This window comes from Bubalus bubalis, chromosome 4, assembly GCF_019923935.1.
Source record: "Bubalus bubalis isolate 160015118507 breed Murrah chromosome 4, NDDB_SH_1, whole genome shotgun sequence".
Taxonomy (NCBI): domain Eukaryota; kingdom Metazoa; phylum Chordata; class Mammalia; order Artiodactyla; family Bovidae; genus Bubalus; species Bubalus bubalis.
The window spans coordinates 89,185,025-89,203,499 of NC_059160.1; the positions used below are offsets into that span (position 1 = coordinate 89,185,025).

The 18,475-nt window shown below is 38.7% G+C and overlaps 1 protein-coding gene and 3 non-coding genes across 7 annotated transcripts; all 4 read right to left on the minus strand.

Moving 5' to 3' along the window:
- Nucleotides 1-472: 472 nt before the first annotated feature.
- Nucleotides 473-18,451, minus strand: KANSL2 (KAT8 regulatory NSL complex subunit 2). 4 transcript variants are annotated; one of them, XM_006054565.4, is made up of 10 exons: nt 18,321-18,451; nt 17,475-17,733; nt 16,482-16,660; nt 15,884-15,998; nt 12,721-12,884; nt 12,378-12,544; nt 11,350-11,446; nt 7,699-7,850; nt 1,840-1,959; nt 473-1,187 (listed from the first exon to the last, which is right to left on the minus strand). In XM_006054565.4, the coding sequence occupies exons 2-10, from the start codon at nt 17,723-17,725 to the stop codon at nt 1,056-1,058; spliced, it is 1,377 nt and encodes a 458-aa protein (XP_006054627.3). In that variant the 5' UTR covers nt 17,726-17,733; nt 18,321-18,451; the 3' UTR covers nt 473-1,055. The 4 variants fall into 4 exon arrangements, with proteins under 4 accessions (XP_006054627.3, XP_006054625.3, XP_025139853.2 ...); XM_006054563.4 differs by having other exon boundaries at nt 7,597-7,850; XM_025284068.3 differs by lacking the exon at nt 18,321-18,451 and having other exon boundaries at nt 7,597-7,850; nt 17,475-18,099.
- LOC112584814 lies at nt 1,382-1,520 on the minus strand. The gene has a single exon (XR_003109212.2). It is a non-coding gene; the product is annotated as a small nucleolar RNA SNORA2/SNORA34 family (small nucleolar RNA).
- On the minus strand, nt 2,929-3,060 carry LOC112584812. The gene has a single exon (XR_003109210.1). It is a non-coding gene; the product is annotated as a small nucleolar RNA SNORA2/SNORA34 family (small nucleolar RNA).
- Nucleotides 11,123-11,258, minus strand: LOC112584811. The gene has a single exon (XR_003109209.3). It is a non-coding gene; the product is annotated as a small nucleolar RNA SNORA2/SNORA34 family (small nucleolar RNA).
- Nucleotides 18,452-18,475: the final 24 nt, after the last annotated feature.

Consider the following 18,475-nt stretch of genomic DNA (forward strand, 5'->3'; position numbering starts at 1 on the left):
GATAATGTAACTATATAGCTTTTCTCTATTCCATTTTGACAAAGGGTAACTTTTTGGTCTCCTTGTCATACTACATTATGGTGAGATCACACACTCCTAGCTTTACACACACACACACACACACACACACACTCCTAGCCTTAGAGAACTCTGGAGATCACACACATACACACACATAATCCTAGCCTTAGAGGATTTTGAGACAACAATCAGCCATTAATTGTGAGAAAAAAATTTGAGTGGGAGGAAGGAGCACAGAGGATGAAAAAGACAGACATCTGGGAGGAATATGCAGAAATACCATAACTAGGCAAGTAGGTTTTAGTAAGGGAGCCCTTTCCATTTACTTATTACAGGTTTTTAAATCTTTTAAGTGTATCTGTCTTTTCCCTTTCTCATCAGACAGCTCCCAACCCGCCCCAACATATAGACACCACACTCTCAAACACAAACAAAACATGCATTCAACTCATTGTTTTATGTTTTCATAACACTTTAACATTTAATAGAAACTATGTACAATAATTTTTTATTGTATCTTACATAAGATAGCCACTACAGAAATTTACATAGGTTAGAAGCAAGATGGATGGTTTAGGAAGGCCCAGTCCTATGGGCTATTTTCTCAAAGACTATGGGTCAGAGATCATTGAGGAGGAGCTTCAGAGTACCCAATAAGGATAGGAGGTGAGGGAAGGCTAAAATACAGGCTGCTAGACAGAGATAACCAACCACTGGGTCCCTCAACATCCCAAGACTTGGTAAACAGCATTACAAAAACCTCTCTTCCCTTAGGCAGTCTCCAGGACTCTCAATCCCAGCAGCTCTGATGGGAATCACCTACCTCTCCCCCTTGCATGGAGTGGGAAGACATCCACAGCTTGTAGACACTATTGGTCCCTGCCCCCAACATTTGTTTGACTAGAGCACTCGATAACCCAAAAGAAAAACAAGGTAGTCTGGACTGTCCTTTACAGTGAGACGGGTCAGAAATACTTGTTTAAAGAATGGGAAATACAAATCCTCCAAAGTCAACTGGTTCCCAGAACAAGCTATCAACTAACAGAAGTGGGTTCCGGCTTCCCATTTGCAGTAGCTATTCCACTCTGAGGCAATGGTGCAGGGGCTTTCTCAGAATTTCGAGGTCCCTGTGATCTGCACCCATCTCCAGCCATCTGCATCTGGCCCTGTTAAAACAAAGTCAGTTTGGTTACAAACTCATACTTTGTGGCCTGCAGCATGAATCTGACTTAAATAAGACAGCAGATATAAAGTAACTCTGTAGTTGCTTTTCCCCATACTTGACTATTCCTAACCCCGGAATCACAAATCATTACTGGCAGCATTCCCGAGGCTCTCCCCAATGCAAAGGAAAGCTGTGGGTTGTTTCTTCCAAATGAAACCGCCATTCTCTGCTGAGGTTCCTGAACAACCAACAGATCACACAGGAAGACAGTGCTCTGGGCCTCTGTTTGAAACCAACAGCTATAGTGTAACTGCAGGTCTTCAGTCAGGGCCATGAGTGTCCCAGCCAAAGCTCAAAGAAACCAAATCACACTGCTTGTGCTTAACTTTATGATGAAAACAATTCCAATACTGAACTCTCCCTTAAATCAACCTACATTCCTTGCCTCAACCTTTCCTAGTTAACCAAATAAATTTATGTCCTGCCCTCCCAGATATGGGCACTAGGGGCTAGCAAATGTTCTAAGGCCCATCTGGAAAACTCCAACCAGGGGCACCTTTACAGCTAGTGATGACCACCTCAACCCCTGGGAGTACATGCCAGCCAGAGCTAACATGGTGCTCTCTGCCTGGCTGAAGTTATTCTTCACTTGCCAAAATATCCACTGGGCCTTCGGCAATTTCTTTGACGGGATGATCTTCAAGGGTTAGTGAAGGATCAAAAAGCAAGGGTGAAGGAGGGCACTGCATACCGTCACCCACAACATCCAAATCCTAAGAAAAGAAAAAGAGAAAAACCTATCAGCAACACCGAGTGAACCAACGAGCTCGTTTGCCTACTTTTAGCAACTCTCACAGCAGTTCTCCCATCCTTCCCTCACCCCTTGTCTACCTTTAAACAATAACAAATGTGCATGCAACAAATGGGACAAGATGGAAAAGTAGTGACTCTTGCTGCCAAATATAAAGTGCATACCACTATAGCAGCTTTAAGAGTATTTTTTAAACAGGAAAATTCAGGGACAAAGTAGAATAGTAGCTACCAAGGGCTAGAGACAGAGATGTGGGAGTTACAGTTTAATGGATACAGTCTCTGTCTGCACTGAGAAAAGTTCTGTGGAAAGTTCAATGGAAACTGATTGTGGTGATGGTTGCTATATACTAAATGTATATATATTAAATGTACTTAATACCACTGAATAGTATGTTTTAAAATGGCAAATCTTACATTATAAATATCTTACCACAATAAAAAATATTTTAAAGAAGCATATACTGGGAATTCCCAGGCAGTCCAGTGGTTAGGACTCCATGCTTTGTTTCACTGCCAAGGGTGTAGGTTCAACCTCTGGTTGGGGAACTAGACCTATGCCACACCCCGCCCTCCCCAAAACAGGCATATACTTCTAAGACTAGTTGTAGTCGACCTCTAAGTTCATGAGTGATGCATCGAAGATGGACAGCAGCATAATTATAAATTAAAATGAAATACTGCCTTAATAGACTGGACAATATGAGACCACTTGACAAATATTCTAACAGCCCCAAAGCCCGCCAGTGAGTAAAACAGGAAGAGGTATAGGGAAGAAAGAAGGAAGACAAAGAAACTCCAAGTCTTTCTGAATGGCCAAGAAATATTCTGGTTAAGTCATTATGCCTACAGAGAATAAGTTCCTGATTTTTAAACCTAACATAATCCAACTGCCCTTTAAAATACACACACATGACATTATATTCTACAGACTATGTTTCTTCCAATTGAACTGGCTATTCCCACTGGAGGGCTGAAGCCAACAGACCATAGGAAGACAATGCTCTCGGCTCCTGTCTGAAACCAACAGCTACAGCAAACTACTGGTCTTGATTCAGGGCCTAAAGCGCTATAAAAGCTCCAACAATGTGTCAAACTCACTTTCATGCCTCTGCTTTCTAAGCATTACTGTTAAACTCTGCTTCCCAAGAGTGAAAACTATCTAAGAGTTTAAACTGTCCTGTGTTAAACGCACTTTACAGAGGATCCATGTCTCCAGTAATTCAACTTCTTGAGAAAAGTGAAGTTCTATGCTTTAAAAATAAGTCTTAAGAATTCGAAATACTTTCCCTTGGTTTTGGTCACCAAAACAAACAATCATATCCTTAAGGTAAAGGAAGGAATATAACTTTCAAGCCTTTGACTGTGTGGATCACAACAAACTGTGGAAAATTCTTTGAGAGATGGGAATACCAGACCACCTGACCTGCCTCCTGAGAAATCTGTATGCAGGTCAGGAAGCAACAGTTAGAACTGGACATGGAACAACAGACTGGTTCCAAATTGGGAAAGGAGTACGTCAAGGCTGTATACTGTCACCCTGCTTATTTAACTTCTATGCAGAGTACATCATTCGAAATGCTGGACTGGATAAAGCACAAGCTGGAATCAAGATCGCCAGGAGAAATATCAATAACCTCATATACGCAGATGACACCACCCTCATGGCAGAAAGCGAAGAAGTAAAGAGTCTCTTGATGAAAGTAAACAGAGTGAAAAAGTTGGCTTAAAACTCAACATTCAGAAAACTTAAGATCATGGCATCTGGTCCCATCACTTTATGGCAAATAGATGGGGAAACAATGGAAACTGTGTGTGTGGGTGTGTGTTTTGTCGCTCAGTTGTGTCCGACTCTTTGAAACCCCATGAACTGTGTGTGACCTGCCAGGCTCCTCTGTCCACAGGATTCTCCAGGCAAGAATACTGGAGTGGGTTGCCATTTCCTTCTCCAGTGGAAACAGTGAGAAACTTTATTTTTGGTGGCTCCAAAATTACTGCAGATGGTGACTGCAGCCATGAAATTAAAACACACTTGGCCCTTGGAAGAAAAGTTATGAACAACCTAGACAGCATATTAAAAAGCAGAGACATAACTTTGCCAACAAAGGTCCATCTAGTCAAAGCTATGATTTTTCCAGTAGTCATGTATGGATGTGAGTTGGACTATAAAGAAAGCTGAGCACTGAGGAATTGATGCTTTTGAACTGTGGTGTTGGAGAAGACTCTTGCGAGTCCCTTGGACTGCAAGGATATCCAACCAGTCCATTCTAAAGGAGATCAGTCCTGGGTGTTCTTTGGAAGGAATGATGCTAAAGCTGAAATTCCAATACTTTGGCCATCTGATGTTAAGAACTGACTCATCGGAAAAGACCCTGATGCTGGGAAAGACTTCATAAAGGCGAGAGGAGAAGGTGACGACAGAGGATGAAATGGTTGGATGACATCATTGACTCAATGGACATGGGTTTGAGTAAGCTCTGGGAGTTGGTGATGGACAGGGAAGCCTGGCGTGCTGCAGTCCATGGTTGCAGAGTTGGACACGACTGAGCAACTGAACTAATAAAGGATGTGCTAGACTTAAAAAGCTGCTCAATCTAGGCAGAAACATAAGGAAAAGGATATAGCTGGCTACCTAACATCTATTTCAGATGTGTTAGAAACTTTTGTACACAGAAACCAGTGTTCTCACACAGTTAAGACTATTAACTACTGGGACTCCCTGGCACCCCAGTGGTTAAGACTTCACGCTACCACTATAGGGGGTGCTGGTTTAATCCCTGCACTGGTTTCAAGGAACTAAGATCTTGCATGCTGCAGACAGAAGGGGGGAAAAAAAAAGACTGTGAACTGTTTTATCCAATTCTTTTAGTATGCACAATTATCAGGCACTCGATCCTTGCACAATGCAGTGGCTAGGGGCAACAGTGTCCAGTCAGAAATCAGTGCATAACTTCAAGGCAGCCCTTTGTGTCCATGGTTCTGTACCCTCAGATTCAATCAACTGCAGATCATGAAGACTGTAAAAAGTATTCACTGGAAAAAAAAATCTGCGTAGTAAGTGAACCCACACAAGCTCAAGCCCATGTTGTTCAAGAGTCAACTGCATAATTAACTAACGTGAAACTTAAAAGAACCCATGTAAGTAATGTGGCAAAACGTTTCAAAGTCTCAAAATGACAATGGCATAGAAAGTTTTCAAAGAAAAATAGATACTAAAAATGCTTTCTTCACATATTGAGTGTTGTCTGTTATGAGAATTAAAATTGGGAACAGGAACCTAAAATAAGAGGAAGAAAGGATCAGCAGAAATGCCTAACATAAGAGGAATATGTAGAGACATACCAGAACATAGGATAGAATCCACATTTTGTTCTGATGTAAAAAATGGAACTCAAAAAACAAACACAAAAAGAGAGCAAGCTCAAAGTAATAGGATTAAGGTATTAGAAACTATTTTTTTCCAGCAAGACTAGGATATTCAGAATTTATGGGAGGACAAAAATTCTTTTATAAAACTGAATTTGAATGTGTTTCAACATTTTCTGGAGAACTTTTACCTCCAAAGAATAAAACTACTTTTTAAACGACCGATGTGGTTCATCTAAAGTACATCAATACAGACATAATAGATGATCAAGTACAAATAGTTAATTATCACTTTTAAGCCTCTAACAACAAAGGTCCCTCTTAAAAACCCATTAGATTCTCAAAAATAAAGTTACTTCTCGTACATTCTTTCACATCTCATAATTGCTAACATTTTGTGTCATTATTCTCTGAAGACAAGAATATAATCTTCAACAAAGAGTCATATTTTCTCACATCTAAATCATCAAAAGTTTGAGAACAATCTTTAAAATTAATGACAAAAACAAGTGAAAGGGGAAACAAAAGGGACAAAACAGAAATGGCTCTAGAAATTAACAATCACATGAAATAAAAATTAACAATAATCTAGTACATCTAAATAAAACACGTGCTAACTTCTACATATATACATTACTATGTGAAGGGAATCTGGCAACGTAGTACTTGATCAGGTTGTTTTTAAAACAGATAAATCTGTTCACGTTACTACGTTTAAAAAAAAATAAGGAAAGATAGTACCTCTTTGGGTTTTCTTCACATGTAAAAATGAAGAAAGTGGACAAAAATTTGCCCATCAATCTAGGGTTATCTATTCATTTACTCTCTTCAACACAATCTCACTGGAAAACTTTGGAAAGCACTGGAGTATATAATCTCTAAGATTCTCATATCCTATGAATCTGTTTGAAAGAAAAGAATTTTTAAATTATTTTTAATTTTTTTAGCTGTGCCATGCACCTTGCCAGATTGTAGTTTCCCCATCAGGGATCAAACCAATGCCCCTGCAGTGGAAGTGGGGCGTGCAAACCACTGAACTACCAGGGAAGTCCAGAAAGAAATGTTTTAAAAAGCAATTATAATCAAGATTATAACCAAAAGTATAATTTTATTATCATAAAGTGACAAACATTAATATACTAAGCCTAAAGACAGTATACAGTCAAAAAAGAGGGTAAGGAAATTTATTCAGTTCACTCTTCTTTTTGGGCCACACCACTTGGCTTGTGCGAACTTAGCTCCCCAACCAGGGAATGAACCCAGGCCACAGCAGTGAAAGCATCCAGTCCGAACCACTGGACCTCTAGGGAATTCCTTGGAATCAGCTTACTGAATCAGTACCACTTTTTAAGATATTAGCCTTTCCTGATGTATCTTTTTAGTGAGCAATACTGTAGGCCATCCAAATCCTGCTTCTACCCCTACACAAACAATACGGCAAACTTTACTAAATTTTCTATTTAGATTTGTCACTTTAAATATGCCATGGTTATATATGACATATTAAATTCAGAAGATTTCATAATAAATAATGAAAACCTTTATTAGAAAGCTAAAGATTAAGCCAAGTGCTAAAAAGAGAGAGGGAACATCAATTGATCCCTAAAGTGAATGACATAGTAGGATAGTGCTAATTAGGGAAGCAAATACAATGAGAGATGCGTTTAAGAGCGAGAAGCAGGCTGAAAAGGCAATGAAGTGTATATATTTAGAAAGTTGTCACAGTAAATATTTAGAGAGGTCAATGATATCCAAGTCTGTTCACAAAAGAATCTTTAATAACTATCAAAAATGAAAAACAGTAGGCAGAGCTAAGTTTAGGGCTGTTTTTTTGGGGGGACACATTAATCTAAAAATGATAACCCTGAATACACAATCAAAACACTTTGCACTGCTGAGTAGATATTGGAAATCATTTGTATTATTAAGATTCTAGTAAATTACCTTGTGAATGGGCACCAAATTTCCCAGCTACGTAAATTCAATCACAAAGAGACTTTCCCCCAACTTCCCTTAGTTTATAATTTCCCTTATCATGCCCTCAGAAAAACTTCTGTAAATTTAAACTGTCTCTAAACGAATGTGTTAACATACAAATACGACCATACATATCATTTCAAAAAATTTATCAGTTTTTTTCTTTTTTAAACCACAAATGACTCTAACCTAGTCTCACCATTAATAAACAAGGCCTTGCCTCAAGGGCCAACCAGAGCAGAGCTTCTCTAACTTACATCACTGAACTCCAGAGGTAAACTCTCAGTGGGCTGAAGCTCGGCAGCACTCAAGTACAGATCCATGGGGCCGGCTTCCAGATCGTCTGGCACAGACAGTACCTGCTCGGGCTTATACATCTGAGGAGGCAACTGGAAATGCAGTGGGCAGCAAGGATCCTCAGAAAGGCTTACAGGAACTGGTTTGTTGCAGGGTACCTCTTCAGACCCCTGGCAGCATTTGAAGAGAACCTGATTCGTGTCCTGACAAATATCTGTAGAAAAATGGTCAAGGGAAATAAAATGGATCTGTCCGAGGCATAAAAAAGTTGTCTGCCATGTAAAATTCAAGGTCTGGACTACATAAGATTATTAGTTACATCTGATACAGAATCAAATGCAGGTAACAATTTTTAAAGTTATTTCTCAAATTTTCATTTACTAGAGTAATTCTAGCTCTACCAGTAGTGTAAAACTAGTCCCCAACCTCCATTTCAGGATCTACACTTTAGAATAGACACTAATCTCATTCTCTCCATGAGGGTCAAATATAAAACATTTAAAAACATAGTGCTAAGTGTCAACAGTAATGATCCTAGAAATCCCTACCTATCCAGAAGAAACATGTCACAGCAAAAGCAAATAGCTTGCAGGGGCCCCCTCTGCAAGACTCCTTCCAAGAGTCAAAAGATACAATGTTGTTTCTGCTGTTAAGCAGATAGGCAGAAAGTTTTTAAAAAAAAAACACATTTTGAACTTTGTTTCCAAAATGTTTATTACATATATTTGTTTAAAAGAAGCAGGGTACTGGGGAAAACAGAAGCTCTAGTAATGTAATTAGCTATCATACTCTAACAGGAAATACTTTGCTTTAATCAGGACCCATGGAAAGAAGTACTCCAAGAACACTCCAGGAGCCCTAACAACTTCTATTATGGGTAGAAACAGAAAGGGGCTATATTTCCAAATTGGCAAAGAAGCGCTGTAGGATGAACGAACATTGAAATCATGATTAGATAGCAAAATTTCAGAGGTCAGTCTACAAAATACATTTTCCTCAAGTTTTAGCATTTCCTGATATCCTAACTACACAGTTATTTTCCCTAAATTACTAGACAACTGTCATTTCAAATTTGGGCTCATTTTTTAAACCAGAAAGTACAATTTTCTATAAATTGATTGTACCCAATTTTCTATAAACTGATTACGCAAGTATGGGTAATTTTTAATCCTCCAAATTTTAAGGTTAAGTTTTTACAGGTAAAAAATCTAATGTACATTATAATTTTTAAGCCAAATAAAACCTCTTGAAGAAAGTTACTTTTTTTAACCCATTCTTAGAACTTGCCACACTCTCTAAAACAGAGTTACACAGCACTGCCACTACCAGCATCACGGCCATCTGTGTGCTGCGGAAGGTTTATTAGCAGCACTCCCCGCCTCTGCCCACTAGATGTCAGCAGCACCCCCACCAGAGCTATGACTGACAAAGATGTCTCCACACATTGCCAAATGGGGGGCAATGGCCCCCACTGAGAACTACTGCTCTCAAGGTACAGTATACAGCTCACTGTAAACAAATAACTATTGAAATGAAAACCAATGCTCAAGTTAACAACAAATTGCAATCTCTGTGTGCTTAAGAAGCCCAATCTTGTTTATCAAAATCTTAAATGTTAATCCATTAAATGTTTTAATTAGAACCTTTTTCATGTAATTAAAAGGACTTTCACAAGCCTCTTATTTACTATCACAGTATCCCTGAAAACCCTTTTACCCCCCTCCTCCACCCCTTTCCTTTCAGATGGGGACAACAGACAAAAGAAGGGAATGGTTGACCTACAACTAGAGACTGGGTCCTTCACTTTCAGTCCAGCGCTCTCTCCATTAGACCAGAGTAAAGAGTTAACAGGTCACCAATGGCAGTCGCATCTTTCTCTGGGATAAGGACTTAAGGAAGGGTAAGTGACTTAGGCAACCATGGAGTGGAAAGGAAAAGAGCATAAAAGAGAAAAATAATACTTCCCTTCTCTTTTCAAATACATTTTATGTTCAACTTTGCTTTTTTAAAATATTAAAATTCTAATAAACTGAGTATAGTGCAGTAAGAAAAAATCTAGAATACTCTTTAATATCCATAAGTTGGGTTTTTTGCCTTATAAAGTAATTCAAGGCCACTGAAGAAAACCTTAAAGTACAAGGCAGAGGGAAAAAGGACATTCATAACCCCACCATCCAATAATAGTCACATTTCTATTATATTCCCTCCCACTATTAGTTGCATGTAGTTAAAACCATACTCTACTGAATTCCATATTCTATTTTTGTCACTATCATTTTCTTGTCATTCGTAAACTTTAAATATGTTTAACTCCTGAACATATTCCATATTACATTTTATCAAAATTTTCCTATTTTCCATCCCTGAAAATGTCTAAGGCTGTCTCTAGTTGGAAGAATTTTATGTAAAAATAGTGATCTGTATTTGATATCTTCTTAAATTCCCAGAGATGACATCAAAGAACATGAACATTAAAAAAGAAAAATAAAATATATGAATATTGTCAAACTGCTTTCTAAAAAGCCTGTACCACTTTACAGTCTCACTGGCAATGTTTAGAAAGGCCCATTTCACTATTTCCTCAGAAACTTTTGAAACTTACTAATTATATTTCATACATAGATAAGTATCAAATTTCTAGATTAGGGGATTCCCAGGTGGTCTAGTGGTTAGGACTCAGCACTTTCACCACCAGGACTTGGGTTCAATCCTTGGTCAGGGAACTAAGATCTCACAGGCTGTGGCAGTACAGCCAAAAACAAAATGCATAATTAAAAAAACTTCCTTGTTTTCTTATTTATTTATAGTGAAGATGAATACTTTTCAACTATCAGCCACTTCTTTTAATCTGTCCGTAGATAGCCTTTGCCCAATTATGTTTTCAGTATTTATCTTTAGTTTTTAATGATATCAAGGACAAAATCCTTTATCAAACATTTGTTACATTAATAAACTTGTAAAGTATTTAATAAACAGAATAGAAAAAAAGTCAGTTTTCCTTTCAAAAAAGGTTTTCCTTCCCTTCTTAGCAGAGAAATACATTTTACTTTCCAAATATTTGTGTATTTTGCCAGGCAAATGAAATGCAGCAAGATTTATGCCTTTCATATAATAAAGATTATATTTTAAAAGTGCATTAACTATGAAAGTGACTTTTCTCAATGTTCATAATGTAGATGCACTTTCACAATCTAATACACAACTCAAAACATTTTACAACCAAATTACAAATGTAAGTTTCCTATTTGAATGAAAACTAAAATATACAAGTCATGGCCCTGACCACACAAAAGGGTAATATTCAAAGACAGCTCAGAGTTCAGAATCATCCCACTGTTTTTGGATACACAACAATTTTCTTTTATAGTAACTGGATTTAACATTATTATATTTTTAATGAAAAAGTTAAACCAGGGATCTCTAAATTTTGGAATCCTAGTATTAATCAACTACAAATAAGTATTAGCCCCTATCACCAATGACTTGAGATGTTTCTTTCTAATGAATTGACCATTACATTTCCAAGATCTGACATGGCCAACAGACCATAGAAAGAGACTTCTTTAGGCTCCTGTTTGAAACCAACAGCTTCAGCAAACTGCTGGCCTTGATTCAGGGCCAAAAGAATACAAAGACCTTCAATTAACTAAACTATCACAGATCCCCACTAGCCTTCAGATTAGCTAGCAAACTAAACAGAGCAAAAAAGATACGGGTAAGGCAGTGTCTGGTCATTGGAAGAGACTGATTGGAACAACGAACATCATCCACAAAGGCCAAGCATCTCTGACTGGAACGAGTGGTATGGGCCTAAAATGAGAAAACACGTTAGTCAAAATAAATTATCTATCATTTAACAATTTATTCACCGATGCTATGCAAAAGGAAAAAAAATTGAAACCTCATGTGCAAATAACGAGCCAACCATAATTTGAAATACAACTCCTCCATATTACAAAAGTGTGATACACAGGCCTAGAGTTTTTCAAACTACCTATCTTTTACTTATCTTAAATTGTAGTCTTATGCTGAGCCTCAAAAAATATGAGAAAAATGGAATTACTCTTACTGATGTTTTGTTTAAAAATCGTTTTAAACAAGTTTAAAAATGATCACTTAACTTGGTTCATCAAACTTACTGACATTCATTGTTGTTATTCTACTTATTTCTCTGCTTTCTAAAACAAGAGTCACAAACTGTTAAGTGTTCTGTGCCTATTTCTGAAATGAAGATTTCTGAACCAAGTAACTTAGAAATCTATAGCAATCCTTCAATATGCAGATGAAAATAAGAGTCCAGAGAGGTTCAATCAGAGCAGGCACAGAATTGATCAGAAGGGAACTAAAACTCATGTCTCTGGACTCCCAGGTAAATGCTCAATATACCCCATGTCCAGTAAGTTAGATTTCAGAACAAAAATTTTGAAAGTGAGAGTTAATCGTTCAGTCACATCCAACCCTTTGCAACCCCATAGACTGTAGCCCACCAGGCTCCTCTGTCCATGGATTCTCCAGGCAATAATACTGGAGTGCGTAGCTATTTCCTTTTCCAGGAAATCTTCCCAAACCAGGGTTCGAACCCGGGTCTTCCATGTTGCAAGCAGATTCTTTACTATCTGAGCCATCAGAGAAGCCCTGTAAGCCTAGTAAGTGAGATTTTAGAACCACAACTGCACAGCAGTGATCACCGTAACTCTGTAAAAGCAAATGTATACACCTTAGAGGTATATACACAAATTACCTGTTGGGCGGCACCATCTGTGGCCAGCATTCTGCGCTCCTTCAGCTGCCTGTGTAGTAAGGCTTCCACTCCATAGCGCTGACGGTACCGACGAAGACATTTTAGACGCTTTAAGTTTTCTCGTTCTTTGGCCAGAAGTCCCTCTGGGCCAGTCAGGAGGCTACTACCTGGAAAGTCAAAACAATCAAGATGTTATTTGCCAAGCAACCAAGGATGCATCTTCAAACAGTTTCAAAAGCAAATCCTTCTCCAGTCCAGGTAACAAAAAAGAAATAAGTCTAACTACCAAATTCACATGTTGATTAAACCCACGACAGGTTGTGGGAAGTGGCATATAACTTGCCTAGAGCTTCATGTTCCACTTTGCGATTGTGTAAGTAACGTCGCTTCTTCTCTTTGAGCAAATGCTGAAGTCGTTTAAACTGATCAATGTACAAAGATTGCAAGCGAATAAGCTTCTCACGCATAATCAGGGCCACTTCTTCTGCTGTGTAGACACCAGCATGTCTAGAATAAGACGATTCAAAAAGGATAAGAAGGCACAACAATAAGACCCAAGCTTAAAAGGAGCAAAGAGTAAAGGTTAGACTTAGGGTTGCTATTCAACAAGCAGTCAGTGCTGAGACAATCACCTTACTAAATAAGAATGTTTTCACAGCATTTTACTATTGTTATCAAAAAACAAAATACCCAAGAATGGATACTAATGTATAATCTCAAAATGTGGAGAAGGAAAAATGTTTCATTATGCTCCCCAGTTATTTGCATTATGTTTAAACAGGAGTAAAGCTACAGTACACTCAAAACTTTTATTAATCTCCAGTCTTGTTCCCTTTAATAATTTAATACAGAAAAAATCACCTACCAGTAAATTACAGTGTTAATTTAGTAGCATGTATCTCAATATATTTTAATTGAAGTACAAAAGATCACAAACAATTACAACTTCTAATTTAAAAGTGCACTTTTAATTGGTGGTCCAGTAGTTAGAATTCTACGCTCTCACTGTTGAAAGGCCTGGATTCAATCCCTGTTCAGGCAACTAAGATCACATAAGCATAAGCCACAAAGCATAGCCAAAAATAAATAAATAAAAATAAGCTACACTTGTATTTTGGAGTTTATACCAGCCCTCAAAACACTGATCCCAATGGCTAGTCAATGTCCTCAGCTCATTCTCTTGACAATATTCTGAAAATATAGTACCCTGGAGAAACCCTTAATTGCCAAAGATCTAGATCCACATCAACTTTATTAAGCTTTGCCACCAACTATGAATTAACAAAACTTAAAAAAGTATGTGCTCTTTAAAATTTAACTCTTAAATCACTGAAATACACAGAATAAAACTATTAACTTTAGGACTGAGAGCAAATAATCTCTGCCAAAAACTTTTCTTAAATATAAAAAAGAGATAATACCTGTGCATAAGAAAATTACAACTACAAAGTACTCTGAAATTATAAAAATGGCAAAATCTAAGACTCAAAAAATGTGAAAATTTCAAAAACATCTAATGTTTAAACAAGGTGATGAAGTTATTCATATTCAGGAAAATGGGGCATGTCTGCATTAATGCCTGTATCCCTAAAATACTGAAGCCTGAACCTAACATCATTTGTTAAAATGAAATTAATTTCACTGTACCCTGTCAGAAGAAGATTTAACTGGGGACTACAATTAGAATTTACAATAAATCATTTGGGGAGGCGGACGAGCATCCTAACTAAGGTAAATGCCTAGTTCATGTGACAAATGAGTCATTTATTTAAAGATGGAGCCACAAATATTCACAGCTAGTTTTAACTTAAAAAATCATGTACTAACTCTTGCTCTGATATGCACAAATATAAGTCTAGGTTTATTATTAGACCAATTTCAAAAAAGGGAATCACTTATTATATCATATTAAATTGTTTTTTCCCCTTGAATGTTCCTTTCAGGGGAAACTGACATCTAACCCTTTTAACACTTATATTTCTCATAAAATTAACTGGTATTTTGTTTCACGTAACAATCTCCTTTAAGGGCTTCCCTCCTAGCTCAGTCGGTAAAGAATCTGGCTGCAATGCAGGAGATCCAGGTTCAAATCCTGGGTTAAGAATCCTGGGAAGAATTCCTGGGTTGGGAAGATCCCCTGGAGAAGGAAATGGCAACCCACTTCAGTATTCGAGCCTGGAGAATTCCATGGACAGAGGAACTTGGCAGGCTACAGTCCATGGGGTCGCAAGAATTGGACATGATTTAGCGACTAAACCACCAAATCTCTTGTATGTAAGTCAGGTTAGCGTAAATGTGGATCAGTGAAGATTGACCCACTCTAGATTAGTAGAGAGAAAATGAAGTTTCTGGACCTTACAAACTGAGTGTTTACCACACCAAAAGACAATCACTTTGTGATCCTACAGCATGTACACCTCAATCAAGTATGGCATTTCCAGATGCACAATGTAATATAACTATATAAATTAAATCTATATCTATCTATATCTACATCTATATATATATATATATAAAATATCTATATCTATCTATCTATGGCTTAGTATAAAGTTTCTACTGTGAAAATATCCTGCTAGAAACAAGCATTTCTTCTCAAACTACTTACATGGACTTTCCAAACAAGTAGTTCCTGAATAGCTCTCTATATTCAGATTACTTAAAATAGATGAAACTACTCTACTCAGAAAATAGAACCCTAAATGACTTCTTATAAACTTCAGAATCCAAGGAATGAAGAAGATGCTATTCTTAGAATTTGTCAAACACAGTCAAGTCTAGAAATATATTACCCCTCCCACTATTTAAGAGTTCTTCCACCTAAACTGTCAGTGGGAAGTATCAAGAGATAGAAGTTAGGAAAAAACAAAAACTAAACCCAAACTATGAGACACAGCAACATTAGACTTTTGAGTGGCAATGTTCCGTAACTCCAAAGCGATCGTGGGTTAAGTAAAGAGCAGAACCTTAATAAGATAAAATTAGGTCGATTACTCCTGGGTTTCTAAATCAGTTTCTCTTTCTTAGGCATGAAACCAAAGGAAGCTCTTAAACAACTTTAATTTTTCTTAAACATATAAAGTTAAATAAAATATAAATTAATCAGAACTTGGGGGGGGGAGTTGTTATTCAAATATAATAAGTTTTTTATTCCTGAGGTTTAAGTCAAGAGCAAATTCTCATCACTTTTCTCTTCTCTGATCTCCACCCACCTCTCAACTCCTAGGTCCAAGAAATCTATTTACCCCCTGCACTTTCTCACATGTAGAATTTGATGTCCAAAAATTTTCCCAAATTACAAGACTTCTAAAAAAGAATCAAATCCTACTCTGAGGCAAGATGGTGATGAACAATGACACTTTTAAATGCAGAAGCTATTACTGCTCACAAATAGCTAAGCTATCTTCAACCCTCCTAGCTTATTAATCTATTAACAGCATGCAGTACTACATTCCACATAGTACCTTCTAAAATATTTTAAAGCCCTATGTGGAGTTACAACTTACTTTAGGGGATCTTCTTGATCACTGTCTATGCTATCAGCTTCACTGTCAGGGTCACCTCTCCATGTCTGATCCACAGTAATGGGTTCCTGCTCCCCATCACTCCAGCTGTCTTCATCTGAGGCAAGGAAGGGAGAGCAGCCATTAAGACTTCTCACCTCTGTAACTCCACCACACAAAACTAGATTACTTAACACACCAATCCAAATCTTAAAATTAAAAATGCTTAATACAGAAGCACCAGCAAATAAAAATGGCTTAAGAAATATACTTCCTGAGTCACAAATGAGTTAACCATAGCCTCAAAAGGACAGAAAGGTCAACTCAAAATTATTGTTTCCTGAAATTATCTTACCTAACAAAGTTAAGTATAAAAACAGCACTGAAAGAGTCATAAACTCAGGAAACTAAACCTAAGCACACACTACTTAAAACCAAAAAGACTGGTGAACAGCAGCAGTCCTGAATTCTCCCAAACTGGCAATGAATTAATAATAATATTGTACTTTCAAGTGCCACATATGTTCAAGGCACTGAGATAAACCAAAGTTCTTTGTTAACTTTCTTCCTGTTTTTTCATTATGAGAGAGAAGATCCTTACCCAGAATTCGGCTGGCTTCACTGCGACTACTTTCTGGAGTCTGAGACCCCAGCTCTGTCTTAGCGTATGAGCTCAGCTGGCACAAGAGTGTTTCACCCACAGGCCCTGGACTGGTCTTTTTCATTTGTGCATGAAGTGCCAGGGCGTTCCTACGAGCGTGTTCAGTACAGAAGGACGCCCTAAGGAGACAAAATATTAACGTTTCATACTCATGCTCCCTCTTACAAGGGCTCAATGATTTCCATAGACAGTGATCTTTAGATCATTTTCAGGAAATTAAAATGACTATTATCTTCATTTGTAGATTAAAAATGCTAGTGAGGCAGAATAATTTAACAGGCAAGGTCAACTCATTTGGTATTACTGAAAGGAAATGCAGGTTAACATACCCTAGGGATCTAGCCATCTAAGGAAATAGTCCAACTATAAAAATGCTGGTTATCATTTTGCAATAAACCACACTGATCCACTTTCATCTCTCAAAATTGGTTCTGGAAGGCAATTTTACATTTTATAACACTTCAAAATCAATCCATTGTAGGTAGTAAGATGCGGGACACAATGCAGAATTATCTAGCCAATTTCTGCATGGATACTTTGCTTAAATGATGAAAACTTTTCCTAGAAAAATACACATGTATACAATTTTGCATTACCTAAGATTCAAGGACAGCCACACGAGCCATGCAAACTAAGCTTAAGAACAATCTTTATTTTACAGGTAAGGTAAAATAGCCAAAGAGATAATAAAATGGCCCAACTATGAGATGTCTCCTCGTTTTCACCATTTAAAAAAATTTTCCAAGGATATACCCATAACTTCAATTTTACAAACACGTGGCCTAAAAAACTTGGCGGTTGTTTCCAAGGCCACATCCTGCCACATCTTCCTCTCACTTAAAAACTAAAAGTACATACGACAGGTATCTAACTCACACACACACACACACACTCTCTCTCTCTCTCTCTCTATACATACACACACACACATACCCATCTTTCTTCTCAGGCTTTGGGGCAGCACTGGGACATCTTTTCCCGTTCTTCGTCGATGTATAACTACACTGCTTGAAAGGCGCATTCTTGTCTTCAAGGATATGCTTAATGCAAAATTCCTGCCCCTCCAGACGAGGTTGCGAACATGGACGATGAGTAAACGAACAAGACAGGGGCTCCTGAGATCTGGGCACTGGGGTGATCCTCCCCCGATTGGTCGGCAAGACGTGAATCCGAATCCTGTTCATACCAAAACCTGCAGGGTCGCACAAAGATCAAAAAGCCCTTACCCTCCCGAAAAACCCCAGCTCCACAATACCCGGGCAGACTGCACGCGGCTTCTAAAACGCCAGGCGGAAGTCACGCTCCTTAACTCCCTTCCGCCCAGGTCTACCAAGATGTTACTGAATTTGCCTCATCTCAACTTCTCTGTCCAAGCCCTCCCCCAACTCCGACCACAGCCACGTTGAAAGTATCTCAAGGGCTCGCACGGTCGCCACACGAGGGAGAAGCAGCAAGAGGCGGAAGCGCCAGCTCCTGCCCAACGCCGCGCCGCAACGCCGCAGAGCCACCCGCCCCACCCCTGGCCTCCGCCTCCCCGCATGCCGCCTTTGTCCCGGCCCGCCTCAAAGCTGAAGGCTGGGCCCTGCCCATCCTCGGAGGCCCGTGCAAGCGCCATTTTGTCCTAAGACTCCGAGCACCGGCGAATCTGGGTCCTGGAAGCCTAGAGGAGTAAAGCGACCCTGACGCTGATTGAGACAGAGCAGCAGCTCGGAACAAACAGAAGGGGCGAAGCAGCAGCCTAACTCCAAAGGCGAAGAGCAAGCACAGCCGCCATCTTACCTCTGCCGCTGCGCCGCGCCACTCGCTTTCTGGCGGCGCCAGCCACTTCTAACCATGCCTTTCCGGGCTCCCAGCCACTGATTGGATACTGAGCCTACGACTTTGTGTCACCATTGGCTATCTATCGCGCTCAGGGGGCGGGGCGCTGGGAAAAG